Source organism: Hemitrygon akajei, chromosome 11 (assembly GCF_048418815.1).
Source record: "Hemitrygon akajei chromosome 11, sHemAka1.3, whole genome shotgun sequence".
In the NCBI taxonomy this organism is placed as follows: domain Eukaryota; kingdom Metazoa; phylum Chordata; class Chondrichthyes; order Myliobatiformes; family Dasyatidae; genus Hemitrygon; species Hemitrygon akajei.
Genome location: NC_133134.1, coordinates 158,787,542 through 158,802,189, shown reverse-complemented (window position 1 = coordinate 158,802,189; position 14,648 = coordinate 158,787,542). Strand labels below are relative to the sequence as shown.

General features: G+C 42.4%; 1 protein-coding gene across 2 annotated transcripts in view; it reads left to right on the top strand.

The window, feature by feature from the left end:
- The window catches only part of dhx35 (DEAH-box helicase 35), a 106,305-nt gene extending 92,106 nt beyond the window's left edge, over positions 1 to 14,199 (top strand). Inside the window, exons 19-22 of one of the 2 annotated variants that reach the window (XM_073062035.1) lie at positions 1,826 to 1,907; positions 11,835 to 11,906; positions 12,011 to 12,122; positions 13,368 to 14,199. In XM_073062035.1, the coding sequence (XP_072918136.1) occupies positions 1,826 to 1,907; positions 11,835 to 11,906; positions 12,011 to 12,122; positions 13,368 to 13,406 (305 nt within the window). In that variant the 3' untranslated portion in view covers positions 13,407 to 14,199. The remainder of the gene's footprint in view (positions 1 to 1,825; positions 1,908 to 11,834; positions 11,907 to 12,010; positions 12,123 to 13,367) is intronic. The other variant, XM_073062036.1, reaches the window with a different exon arrangement.
- Positions 14,200 to 14,648: the final 449 nt, after the last annotated feature.

Below are 14,648 nucleotides of genomic sequence, written 5' to 3'. Positions count from 1 at the left end.
AATTTCCAGCATCTGCAGAATCTTTACAGCAAGTAGTTATTTCCCTTATGTAGTTTAATAGATCAGGTACAAGAACTACAATCTGAATCAGGTTTATTATCACAGGCATACGTTGCGAGATTTGTTGTTCTACGGCTGCAGTACAGTGCAATACATAAAAAATTGCTGTCAGTTATAATAAGAACTATAAAAGTAATAGTGCAAAAAGAGAGCAAAATAGTGAGGTGGAGTCATGGAGCATTGAAAAATCTGATGGCAGAGGGAATAGAGCTGGTCCTAAAATGTTCCTAAAACTTTGAGTGTGGGTCTTCAGACTCCTGTACCTCCTTCCTTATGGAGGTAATGAGAAGAGGGCACATCCAAGATGGTAAGGGTCATTAATGGTGGCTGCCGCCATTTTAAGGCACCGCCTTTTGAAAATGTTCTCGATGGTGGGGAGGCTAGTGCTCACGATGGAGCTGACTGAATCTACAACCCTCTGAAGCCTCTTCTGATCCTGTGCATTGGATCCTCTGTACCAGAGAGTGATACGGACAATCAGAATGCTTACTTATTTGCAACAGTACAATAAATACAGTGCCCAGCATAAAACAACAAAATTGGAGTGCAATCTAAATTAGTGAACTAAGAAGTGCTGAGTCTTTGCTTTAGTCCCACCTGTAACCCAGGTCAGACTACTGTATTCAGTTTTGGTCTCCAAATTTGAGGAAGGACATTCCTGCTATTGAGGGAGTGCAGCGTAGATTCACGAGGTTAATTCCCGGGATGGCAGGACTGTCATATGTTGAAAGATTGGAGTGACTGGGCTTGTATACACTGGAATTTAGAAGGATGAGAGGGGATCTGATTGAAACATATAAGATTATTAAGGGATTGGACACACTAGAGGCAGGAGACATGTTCCCTGTGTTGGGGGAGTCCAGAACCAGAGGCTACAGTTTAAGAATAAGGGGTAGGCCATTTAGAACAGAGTTGAGGAAAAAACTTTTTCAGCCAGAGAGTTGTGGATCTGTGGAATGCTCTGCCTCAGAAGGCAGTGGAGGCCAATTCTCTGGATGCTTTCAAGAAAGAGTTAGATAGAGCTCTTAAAGATAGTGGGGTCAAGGGATATGGGGAGAAGGCAGGAACGGGGTACTGATTGTGGATGGTCAGCCATGATCACAGTGAATGGCAGTGCTGGCTCGAAGGGTCGAATGGCCTACTCCTGCACCTATTGTCTACTTTTCTCAGCCCCACGACACACAAGTCGTAATGGACTGAATGGCCTAATTCTGCTCCTATGTCTTATAGTCTTATTATGTTTCAATTGCCCACTTTACATAAGGCCATAAGACATAAGAGCAGCATTAGGCTATTCGACCATTGGTGTGCTCTGCCATTCTATCATTGCTGATTTATTATTCCTGTCAACCCTATTCTCCCCGTAATCTTTGACAGCCTTGCAAATCAAGAACCTATCAACTTCACTTTAAATATACCCAACATCTTGACCTCCACAGTCATTTGTATCATTGAATTCCACAAATTCTGGCTGAAGAAATTCCCCCTCATTTCTGTTCTAAAGGGAGGTCCTTCTATGCTGAGGCTGTGCCCTCTGATCCTAGTCTCCCCCCACTATAAGAAACATCTTCTCCACGTACAAACCCAACCAGACCAATATACACACCAGCAGAATGCCATGCCAGTCACCAAAACCCCAGCTCCAGAACCCACCCTGATCCCTGTCTACTGCATTAGCTTGTAGGTGATACTTTAAATGAGTTGATCTGCATGATTAAAGTAGGACATCAGAATGAGAAAATGATCTGCAATGGTTTTTCCCCAGGTGATCCAGATCCCATCCTCCGATGTATTGTTTCAGGATTCTTTGCAAATGCGGCTAGGTTTCATTACAGTGGATTCTACAGGTAATGACAACTTCTGATTCTTTTCTGTCTGTGTCTGGTAATATTCCTTCATGCATTTACCAATCAATAAGCTTGATTCCTTAAGGTTTGTCATAGCCAGGATTGGTAGTGGGGATAAGCTCCCACTACCCATTAAACGTTCTCAATGGCGTGCATCTCAAATAACCTCTGACAACTAAGTCCAGCTCCTTGTCTTCATGTGTGGCTTAGCTACTAAGCCCAGTGGAACTGTTTTTCTGACAGGAGAAAGGGAACAGGCGGGTTACTGGCATCTAAAAACCAGTCACTTCAGACAGATGGAGTTCATCAGCAGTGGTTGGCAGCTCATCTAGGAAAAGGAGAATTCTGATTTCAAACCTCTGCTGCCTTGCAGCTATACCCACTCATGAGGAAAGCTACAGAAGTAAGCCCCGAGGGAAAAATCTGGAGCTGGAGTCCCTAAGGCAGTGAGCTAAATGCTGACTGGCAACTCCTGCAACACCGCTGGTGCCAAACTGTATTGATCTCTGCCATTCCTTTGGATTCAGCAGTTGTGTAGAGAGAGGGAGCCTGCTGCACGGGCTACAGCTTGCTCTCCATATCGTATTATTTGCATATCACATAGACAACTAAGACGCAACATCCATGGTCAACCCCGACCAAAGGAGAGCCTCAATAAATAAATCATCATAAATCATTCAAGTCAAGTCAAGTTGCTTTTATTGTCATTTCAACCGTAACTGCTGGTACAGAGCACAGTAAAAACGAAACAAAGGACACAGCCTTATACAGCGGGCAGCATCATTTGCGGGCAGCAGGGTGAAGGCTTAAGGGCTTGGGCTCAACGGGCTTAGGTGGAAGCGAGCAAGGCAAGGTAGGTTTAGGTTTCAGTTTTTCCTGTTATTTGAGGAAAGGGGAAGTATGAGTGTGAGGGCAGCTTGTTGTTCTCGGTGTTGGATGTGGGAGGTCCTGGAGTCTCTTAGCCTCCCGGACGTCCACATCTGCGCTAGGTGAGCCGAGCTGCAGCTCCTAAGGGACCGTGTTAGGGAACTGAAGCTGCAGCTCGATGACCTTCGTCTGGTCAGGGAGAGTGAGGAGTTGGTAGAGAGGAGTTACAGGCAGGTGGTCACTCCGGTACTAGAGAGTACCCCAGTGGCTGTACCCCTTGACAATAAGTACTCCTGTTTGAGTACTGTTGGGGGGGGGTGACAGCCTACCTGGGGGAAGCAACAGTGGCCGTGCCTCCGGCACAGAGTCCGGCCCTGTAGCTCAGAAGGGTAGGGAAAGGAAGAGGAAGGCTGTAGTAATAGGGGACTCGATAGTTAGGGGGTCAGATAGGCGATTCTGTGGACGCAGTCAGGAGACCCGGATGGTAGTTTGCCTCACTGGTGCCAGGGTTCGGGATGTTTCTGATCGTGTCCAAGATATCCTGAAGTGGGAGGGTGAGGTGCCAGAGGTCGTGGTACATATAGGTACCAATGACATAGGTAGGAAAAGGGAAGAGTTCCTGAAAGTAGAATATAGGAAGTTAGGAAGGCAGTTGAGAAGAAGGACCACAAAGGTAGTGATCTCGGGATTACTGCCTGTGCCACGCGACAGTGAGAGTAGGAATGGAATGAGGTGGAGGATAAATGCGTGGCTGAGGGATTGGAGCAGAGAGGAGGGATTCAAGTTTCTGGATCATTGGGACCTCTTTTGAGGCAGGTGTGACCTGTACAAAAAGGACGGGTTACACTTGAATCCTAGGGGGACCAATATCCTGGCGGGGAGATTTGCTAAGGCTACTGGGGAGACTTTAAACTAGAATGGTTGGGGGTGGGAATCAATTTGAATAGACTAGGGGAGAGGAGGTTAGTTCACAAGTAGAGTAAGCTAGTGGACAGTGTGTGAGGAAGGGTAGACAGGTGTTAGAGAAGGGGAGCGCTCAGACCGAAGATGTAGGGGAGAAGGAAGAAAAAGATAATAAAGTTGATCGCATCGTTAGGAATAAACAAAGAGGAAGAGGTGGAAAGTTTCTTAAATGCATCTATTTTAATGCTAGGAGCATTGTAAGAAAGGTGGATGAGCTTAGAGCATGGATTGATACCTGGGAATATGATGTTGTAGCTATTAGTGAAACATGGTTGCAGGAGGGGTGTAATTGGCAACTAATTATTCCTGGATTTCGTTGCTTTATAGACCATCTAATGGGGAGCGAGAATTGGAGGAGCAAATTTGTAAGGAGATAGCAGATATTTGTAGTAAGCACAAGGTTGTGATTGTGGGAGATTTTAATTTTCCACACATAGACTGGGAAGCCCATTCTGTAAAAGGGCTGGATGGTTTGGAGTTTGTAAAATGTGTGCAGGATTGTTTTTTGCAGCAGTACATAGAGGTACCGACTAGAGAAGTGGCAGTGTTGAATCTCCTGTTAGGGAATGAGATAGGTCAGGTGACGGGCATATGTGTTGGGGAGCACTTCGGGTCCAGTGATCACAATACCATTAGTTTCAATATAATTATGGAGAAGGATAGGACTGGACCCAGGATTGAGATTTTTGATTGGAGAAAGGCTAACTTTGAGGAGATGTGAAAGGATTTAGAAGGAATAGATTGGGACAATTTGTTTTATGGGAAGGATGTAATAGAGAAATGGCGGTCATTTAAAGGTGAAATTTTGAGGGTACAGAATCTTTATGTTCCTGTTAGGTTGAAAGGAAAGGTTAAAAGTTTGAGAGAGCCATGGTTTTCAAGGGATATTGGAAACTTGGTTCGGAAAAAGAGGGAGATCTATAATAAATATAGGCAGCATGGAGTAAATGAGGTGCTCGAGGAATTTAAAGAATGTAAAAAGAATCTTAAGAAAGAAATTAGAAAAGCTAAAAGAAGATACGAGGTTGCTTTGGCAACTAAGGTGAAAATAAATCCGAAGGGTTTCTACAGTTATTAATAGCAAAAGGATAGTGAGGGATAAAATTGGTCCCTTAGAGAATCAGAGTGGACAGCTACGTGTGGAGCCGAAAGAGATGGGGGAGATTTTGAACAATTTCTTTTCTTCGGTATTCACTGAGGAGAAGGATATTGAATTGTGTAAGGTAAGGGAAACAAGTAGGGTAGTTATGGAAACTATGATGATTAAAGAGGAGGAAGTACTGGCACTTTTAAGGAATATAAAAGTGGATAAATCTCCGGGTCCTGACAGAATATTCCCTAGGACCTTGAGGGAAGTTGGTGTAGAAATAGCAGGGGCTCTGACAGAAATATTTCAAATGTCATTAGAAACGGGGATGGTGCCGGAGGATTGGCGTATTGCTCATGTGGTTCAATTGTTTAAAAAGGGTTCTAAGAGTAAACCTAGCAATTATAGGCCTGTCAGTTTGACGTCAGTGGTGGGTAAATTAATGGAAAGTATTCTTAGAGATGGTATATATAATTATCTGGATAGACAGGGTCTGATTTGGAATAGTCAGCATGGATTTGTGCGTGGATTGAGTTTTTTTGAAGAGGTTACGAGGAAAGTTGACGAGGGTAAAGCAGTGGATGTTGTCTATATGGACTTCAGTAAGGCCTTTGATAAGGTTCCGCACGGAAGGTTAGTTAGGAAGGTTCAATTGTTAGGTATTAATATTGAAATAGTAAAATGAATTCAACAGTGGCTAGATGGGAGATGCCAGAGAGTAGTGGTGGATAACTTTTTGTCAGGTTGGAGGCCAGTGACTAGTGGTGTGCCTCAGGGATCTGTATTGGGTCCAATGTTGTTTGTCATATATATTAATGATCTGGATGATGGGGTGGTAAATTGGATTATTAAGTATGCAGATGATACTAAGGTAGGTGGTGTAGTGGGTAATGAAGTAGGTTTTCAAAGCTTGCTGAGAGATTTAGACCAGTTAGAAGAGTGGGCTGAACGATGGCAGATGGAGTTTAATGCTGATAAGTGTGAGGTGCTACATTTTGGTAGGAATAATCCAAATAGGACATACATCGTAAATAGTAGGGCATCGAAGAATGCAGTAGAACAGAATGATCTAGGAATAATGGTTCCCTGAAGGTGGAATCTCATGTGGAGAGGGTGGTGAAGAAAGCTTTTGGTATGCTGGCCTTTATAAATCAGAGCATTGAGTATAGGAGTTGGGATGTAATGTTAAAATTGTACAAGGCATTGTTAAGGCCGAATTTGGAGTATTGTGTACAGTTCTGGTCATCGAATTGTAGGAAAGATATTGACAAAATAGAGAGAGTACAGAGAAGATTTACTAGAATGTTACCTGGGTTTCAGCACCTAAGTTACAGGGAAAGGCTGAACAAGTTAGGTCTTTATTCTTTGGAGCGTAGAAGGTTGAGGGGGGACTTGATAGAGGTATTTAAAATTATGAGGGGGATAGATCAAGTTGACATGGATAGGCTTTTTCCATTGAGAGTAGGGGAGATTCAAACAAGAGGACATGATTTGAGAGCTAGGAGGCAAAAATTTAAGGGTAACACAAGGGGGAATTTCTTTACTCAGAGAGTGGTAGCTATGTGGAATGAGCTTCCAGTAGAAGTGGTACAGGTAGGTTCAGTATTGTCATTTAAAGTAAAATTGGATAGGTATATGAACAGGAAAGGAATGGAGGGTTATGGGCTGAGTGCGGGCCAGTGGGACTAGGTGAGTGTAAGCGTCGGCACGGACTAGAAGGGCCGAGATGGCCTGTTTCCGTGCTGTAATTGTTATATGGTTATAGACAATAGACAAAAGGTGCAGGATATGTTATAGGTCAGTTGTGGAGAGCGCCCTCTTCTTTGTGGTGGCGTGTTGGGGAGGAAGCATTAAGAAGAGGGACGCCTCACGTCTTAATAAGCTGGTAAGGAAGGCGGGCTCTGTCGTGGGCAAAGTACTGGAGAGTTTAACATCGGTAGCTGAGCGAAGGGCGCTGAGTAGGCTACGGTCAATTATGGATAACTCTGAACATCCTCTACATAGCACCATCCAGAGACAGAGAAGCAGTTTCAGCGACAGGTTACTATCGATGCAATGCTCCTCAGACAGGATGAAGAGGTCAATACTCCCCAATGCCATTAGGCTTTACAATTCTACCGCCAGGACTTAAGAACTTTTTAAAAGCTATTATTAATGCTTTTTGAGATAGTGATTTAGATGCATATCATATTTTTTACTGAGTTAAGTATTGTATGTAATTAGTTTTGCTACAACAAGTGTATGGGACATTTGGAAAAAAGTTGAATTTCCCCATGGGGATGAATAAAGTATCTATCTATCTATCTATCTATCTATCTATCTATCTATCTATCTATCTATCTATCTATCTAAAGTTCCTCCAGGACCATGGTGCTACATGAAACAACACAAAACTACACTAGACTATGTGAGACAACACAAAACTACACTAGACTACCTGAAACAACACAACACTACATTAGACTTCAGACCTACAGGGGACTACATAAAGTGCACAGAACGGTGCAAGACAGTACAATAATTAATAAACAAGATAATAGGCACAGTAAAGGGCAAATTAGAGTACAGGATGATAAATGATGTAAATGTAAACAATGTTTTAGCAGGAATTGAGAAGGAAATGAGCAAAAATTGCAAAGGGAGTGGAGTGGTGTTCAGTTGAGTGTGTGTGTGTGTCTGTACGTACGTGTAGGTTGGTGTCAGACTAGACTCTGGGAATTGAGTCTAATGGGTTGGGGGAAGAAATTCTGGTCGCTTTGCGGATGCAGTGTTATGTGTAAATGTCTGTAATGTCAGGAAGAGAGACATAATCATTCCAACATAATGTACATTCCCTTCCAATATTCCTTGTACCTGTACTTATGACGGCTCTTCAGGAGACCCCATTCTACATCTTTTGGTTAAAATGCTGCTTATTTCTCTGTCTTTAATGATAAAATATGAGTACAAAGTAAATTTATTTTCAAAGTACATATATGTTACCATATACTGCCTTCAGATTCATTTTCTTATGGCAAATTACAGGGAAAAAGAGAAATACCGTAGTATTAATACCATAGTCCTTCTTCAAATTTGGAGACCAAAACTGAACATAATAGTTTGACCTGGATTACAGGTGGGACTAAAGCAAAGACTCAGCACCATAGTATTTACAAAAATTATACATAAACAGATAAATCAGAATCAGGTTTATTATCACCGGCATTTGTTAACTTAGCAGCAGCAGTTCAATGCAATACATAATCTAGTAGAGAGAGAAAAACATAATAATAAATAAAATAAAACATAATAAATAAACAAGTAAATCAATTACAGTATGCATGTATCGAATAGATTTTTTTTAAACGTGCAAAAAACAAAAATACTGTATATTAAAAAAGTGAGATAGTGTCCGAGGATTCAATGTCCATTTAGGAATCAGATGGCGGAGGGGAAGAAGCTGTTCCTGAATCGCTAAGTGTGTGCCTTCAGGCTTCTGTACCTCCTACCCAATGGTAACACTGAGAAGAGGGCATGCCCTGGGTGCTGGAGGTCCTTAATAATAGACGCTGCATTTCTGAGACACCGCTTCTCGAAGATGTCCTGGATACTTTGTAAGCTAGTACCCAAGATGGAGCTGACTAAATTTACAACTGTCTGCAGCTTCTTTCGGTCCTGTGCAGTAGCCCCTCCATACCAGACAGTGATGCAGCCTGTCAGAATGCTCTTCGCGGTACAACTATAGAAGTTTTTGAGTGTATTTGTTGACATGCCAAATCTCTTCAAACTCCTAATGAAGTATAACCGCTGTCTTGCCTTCTTTATAACTACATCGATATTTTGGGACCAGGTTCAATCCTTAGAGATCTTGACACCCAGTAACTTAAAACTGCTCACTCTCTCCACTTCTGATCCCTCTATGAGGATTGATATGTGTTCCTTCATCCTGTCAGCCTCAGTTGCATCATTCTGCATCTAGAATACTACTTCTTCTTTGGGATGTATCTAACCTGCTCCTTCCGAATTGCTCCCAGAAACTCCAGCCATTGCTGTTCTGCCATTATCCCTGCTAGTGTTCCCTTCCAGTCAATTCTGGCCAGCTCCTCTCTCATGCCTCTGTAATTCCCTTTACTCTATTGTAATACTGATACATCTGACTTTAGTTTCTTATCAAATTCTATCATATTATGATCACTGGCCCCTTCTGCTTCCTTTACCATAAGGTCTCTTAATCAATTCCGGTTCAATGCACAACACCCAATCCGGAATAGCTGATCCCTGAGCAGGCTTAACCATGAGCTCCTGTAAGAAGCCATCTCATAGGCACTCTAGAAATTCCCCTTCTTGGGATCCAGCACCAATCTGATTTTCCCAATCTACCTGCTTATTGAAATCCCCCATGACTATAGTAACATTGCCGTTTTTGCATGCTTTTTCTATCTGGAAATTGTAATTTATAGACCACATCTTTGCTACTGTTTGTAGGCCTGTATATAACTCCCATCAGGGTCTTTTTACACCTGCAGTTTCTTAGCTCTACCCATGACGATTCTTATGACTTGATTTCATTTTTTACCAACAGAGCCTCCCCACCTCCTCTGCTTTACTTGCCTCTTCTTTCAATGCAATGTGTATCCTTGGACATTAAGCTCCCAGCTATAATTTTCTTTCAGCCATGATTCAGTGATGCCCACAAAGTCATATATGCTAATCTGTAACTGTACTACAGGTTCATTTACCTTATTCCGTATACTGAGTGCATTCAGATATAATATCTTCAGCCCTGTATCATTGCCCTTTTCGATTCTGTCCTTTTACATTGCAACTCATCCCATTGACTGCAATTTTGCCCTATCATCAGCCTTTCCTTGCTAGCAGTCTCATTACACACTACCTCTTTTTGTAAACCAACTATTCCATCCTCAGCCCTATCACTCCAGTTCCCGTCCCCCTGCCAAATTAGTTTAAACCCTCGCGAACAGCGCTTGCAAACCTGCCTGCAAGGATATTGGTCTCCCTTGGGTTCAGATATAATCCGTTTCTTTTGAACAGGTCGTACCTTCCCCTGAAGTGATCCCAAGGATCCAGAAATCTGAACCCCTGCCCCCTGCACTAGATCCTCAGCCATGCATTCTCTCGCCAAGTCATCCTATTCTTACCCTCACTCGCACGTGGCACAAGCGGCAATCCAAAGAATACTACCCTGTTTTCCAGCTTTGTACCTAGCTCCCTAGAATCTCTCTTCAGGAACCACTCACCTTTCCTACCTATATCATTGGTGCCAATAAGTACCAGGATCCTGGCTGCTCACCCTCCCACTTCAGAATGCCATAGGTCCCATCCAAGTCATCCCCGGCCCTGGCACCTGGGAGGCAACATACTATCACACCCACAGAATCTTGTTTCCAATCCTCTGACTATGGAATCTCCTATCACTACTGCAGTCCTCTTCACCTCTCTTCTTCTGAGCCAAAGCACCAGACTCAGTGACAGAGACCTGGTCACTGTGGCTTCCCCTGGTAGGTCATTCCCCCTCAACAGTATCCAAAGTGGTATACTTATTATTGAGGGGAACAGCCCCAGGGGTACTCTGCGCTTGACTGCCCATTTCCTTTCCTTCTCCTGACAGTCTCCAGGTTACCTGCCTCCTGCAAGCTAGGGGTGTCTACCTGCCTGTCATTTACCCAGTCTCCCAATGAGCCAAAGGTCATCGAGCTTACAGCTCCAGTTCCTGAACACATTGTCTGAGGAGTTTCAGCTCAGTGCACCTGGTGGAGGTGTCGTCATCCGGGAGGTTGGAGGTCTCCCAGCATTCCCACATCCCACACATAGAACAAAAAACAGCCCCTGGAGCCATCCTCACTGCACTAACTATGGCCAATAGACAAGAATAAAGAAGAAGGAAATAACTTACCAGATACTTACATCACCTGATCCTGATTTTGCTGAAGCCTGATGAGCCAAACCACTGGCTCACTCCAGTGGCTGCTCTGCTTGCCCCCGCCCTTTCTAATGAATCCTGTTCATTGATTGGGTGCAGTCTAACTCCGAAAACTACCGCAAACTGTTGCTTTTTAAAATCTTCAACCTAAGTGAAATTGACGCTACACTGTGCTTAGAGTGATTAGTTTTCAGTTGTGCATGTTTTTGTTTAAAAAACAGCGATTTTTGCCATTGTTAGTTAGAAATAAGCAGTAAGACAATTCAGAACTGTTTTGGTCACTGCAGTCCCAAGTATTCATACTTCGAGTTGCCATAAACAGCCAGGAGTGAAAATAAAGTGATTTTGCTACTGCAGCAAGTTAGGAACTACAAAGGATTTGAAGGTATTGACAATCATCTTGAATCTTACAATGAAAATGAAGATTTGGAGGATGAAATTGACAAAAACATTATATGAAAGCAGTCTATTATCTGCACCAGGTGTCTGCACTGATTTTGTTCATTTGCAGTCAATCAAAAGAACATGGCAACCTACAATGAATTAATACCTCTGTTGATAACTATTAGGAACTAATACACAGTTTTTTAGTATTGTAGTCATGCCCTAAATTGTTCTGTATTTAATTTAAATACATAGTTTGCTACTCGGTTAAATGGTAGTTTGTTTTTTATATACCTTTTAAACTATTTACATGAACGTTTGGTTAATTGGGGCAGCTACTTAATTGAGCCAAAATACACTAGTTATGATGTGTCCTGGTTAACCAAAATTTGTATTTAAGGAGGTAGACCTTTAGGCACTAAAGCAGGGGTTCCCAACCTGGGGTTTAGATCTCTCAGTTAATGGTGGGGGTCCATGGCATAAAAAGGGTTGGGAACCCCTGCACTAAAGGCATCAAGGAGAATGCATGAACATGGCATTAAAATAAAGATTGAACTGTGTTCATGTTCAATGGTAGGAGGGCCTTGAAGGGCCAAATGGCCTATTCCGCTCTTATTTTATATTTCTACATGTCTTCATCTTGTACTGTCTGTAAGGGCTTCTTGAATAAAAATAAGATTAACTGAAACTCTTACTTTTTTAATAGGACAATTCGAGATGATTATGAGCTCCACATTCATCCAACATCTGTACTGTATGGCGAGAAGGAGCCACAGTGGTGAGTTTGACTCCCATGAATAAAAGTACATCAGTTTTTCAGTTTCTTATGAAGTAAAAATTGTTAATTATTCAACCCTTATTGTACCGTCTCCCTGACATCAGGGTTGTGTATAATGAGGTCATCCAGACTTCCAAGTACTTTATGAGGGATGTGACTGCAGTCGAATCTTCATGGCTAATAGAGTTAGCCCCGCACTTCTACCAGCAGAAAACTGTAAGTTTTGCCTATTACCTATTCTGTTTAAGAGTGTATCTTTTCACTGGAAGATGTGTTGTTAAGAAAATAATGGTTAACTTGGATAACAGATTCAATTTAACTACAATCAAAGTAGCAGGGTGATTAAGTTACCTGATTGCGTAAATAATACCTTTGTTACTCACCTGTGGCTCCAAATAGCTGTTTGCATGGAACAGCGGCCACCCTCCCTGGGTACTGAACCACAGAGGGGATAGCCAGCAGCCTCATACCCCGGTGAGTTAGGGACAGGCCTGTCCCAGCATGTGAAGTCAGCTGCAGAGGACTAGGAGGATGAGACTACAGTGTAATCCAACGACTAAGAAGGTGGTACTGCAACACTCCACAGGGAGTGAAGGGCATTCAAGGCACAGAGGACATCATGCTCATCCACTGCAACCAAGGAAGACCCCAGTTTGTGACGCTTGTTCGTACCACTGGACCCGGATTCCAAAGTCGAGAACGTGCCCCAGTGCAAAGGCTTTTCCACTTTTAAAAACTCTCCTGCATGGGTTCTGTCATTGTGGGACACAATGGACAGCCAACAACCTACCAAATACTGAAAGGCCTTAAAGCTCTCCATTTTTCCTTCATCCATGTACCTATCTAAGAGTCTCTTAAATGTCCCTAATGTATCTGCTTGTACAGCCAGCCCTGGCAGTGAGTTCCATGCACCCACCACTCTTGTGTAAAAAATCTATCTCTGACAATCCCCCCATGTGTTCCTTCCTATATCTTAAAGTTAGGTTCCTTTGCATCAGCCATATAATTAAAGCCCATATTTCAATCAAGCCAAATCATATACAAAGTGCTTCACAGGCAATCAATTAGTTTGGATGTGTCTTTGCAGTCGCTGTGCAGGAAGGTACAGCATCCATTTCACACCCAATCGTTCACCTATGGGAAATGAGGAGCCAATTAACTCTTTTATTTGGTGTTTGTGAAGGAACATTGGTCTTTTTTGTTGCTAGTTGGAGGTACTGGGCAGATCAGGCAGCATCCGAGGAAAGGAATAAATTAGCAGTGATGTCCTGATGAAGGATCTCGGCCAGAAACGTCAACTTATTATTTCCCTCCATAGATACTAACTGATCTTTGCGTTCCTTCAGCATTTTGTATGTGTTGTTCTGGATTTCCAGCACCCGCAAAATCTCTTGTGTTTATTCTTCATAAAGTAAATCTTCATGCAGCTAAAATTGTTTCTTTTGTTTTATCTCAATCCAGTCCATTTCCCAGATGGCAAAGAAATCTCGAGTTACCTGATGGTTTATTCTGCAATTCCACACTCGCGCCTGCAAGTGTCAAGCCAATCAGCTACATTCAAAAAGCCAGATTGTATTCTTTTCCCACCATCTTTGAATGAACTTTGATGCAGCTCATGTCATCAGTTTATTTATTGGGTATATTTAGAAAGACAGGTTCACAGTGGAATGTCTTAACTGCAGGGTCAGAGCACTGGCAGTCCAGCCATTGAAGGCAAGGCTCTCCGTTCTACTTAAGCTTTATTTGCTGGTTAGTCCAGTTTGATTTTAATAGGCCTGAAAATTTGGAGAGGGCTGTGTTAGCACTGCTTCTTTGAGTATTATTTCTAACTCTGAACTCTGCTAATATCAGCCAAGCAAGATGTGTATAAATTAACTGAGGGCATGGATTTAAACACAGTCAGTTATGCCTCCATGATGCAAACTTGTCTCATTAACAGTATAAATAGCTTTAGACAAACCTATCTATATAAAATGTACATAGTTAAGTAGCCCACTTATTCTATATCCAGGCTGTAGGTGTGGAAACATTGTAGATTAAAGCACCTTTCACAAAAGTTTCTCTTCAGAAGTAAGTAAGCCAAGCACTGAAGCTAAGGCTTCCATAGTGGTCCGTGCGTATTTACAGTTCATTGTGTAACCTTCATCTTCTTCTGTGAAGAATATTGCTTTCGACAACAGTGCTGAGTGGACGTGCTTCTACCTTGGCCTTTGTGTATTATTAGCATTATTGGCTGTACATCTTCCTTGTCATGTTTTTTTTAAGAGAGCAAATAAAACCATCGTGTTCAGTTCTGGTGTAGATTTTGCATTTCCTTCCGGTTGTTTGTAGATGTCACCGACACGGCACCAGAGTGTAAGACTGTCTCCATCCTATGAAAGTTTTCATTTTCAGCTAAGTAGAAGATGGAAGCCAGAGACTACCATTCAGGAGCTCAAACTTGTTTCACCACTCAAGCAGGTTGTGACTGACCTGTGACCAAACTCTAACAGTACACCAGGCAACCTTTTCACCGTATCTCGGTACATTTGACAATAAAAACCAATTTCTCGTCCAATTATTTTAATATCTTATGTTAACAAAAACCTCTGCTTTAAAATTTGAACTAGTGTTTATCAACGAGAATCCTAAATTTGTACCATTGTCTACGCAAAGACGATGTTCCTGACAAACTTGTCACTACATTTGGACCTAATATGGAATATTGTTTTCAGTTTTGGTCACCTACCTACAGGAAAGGTG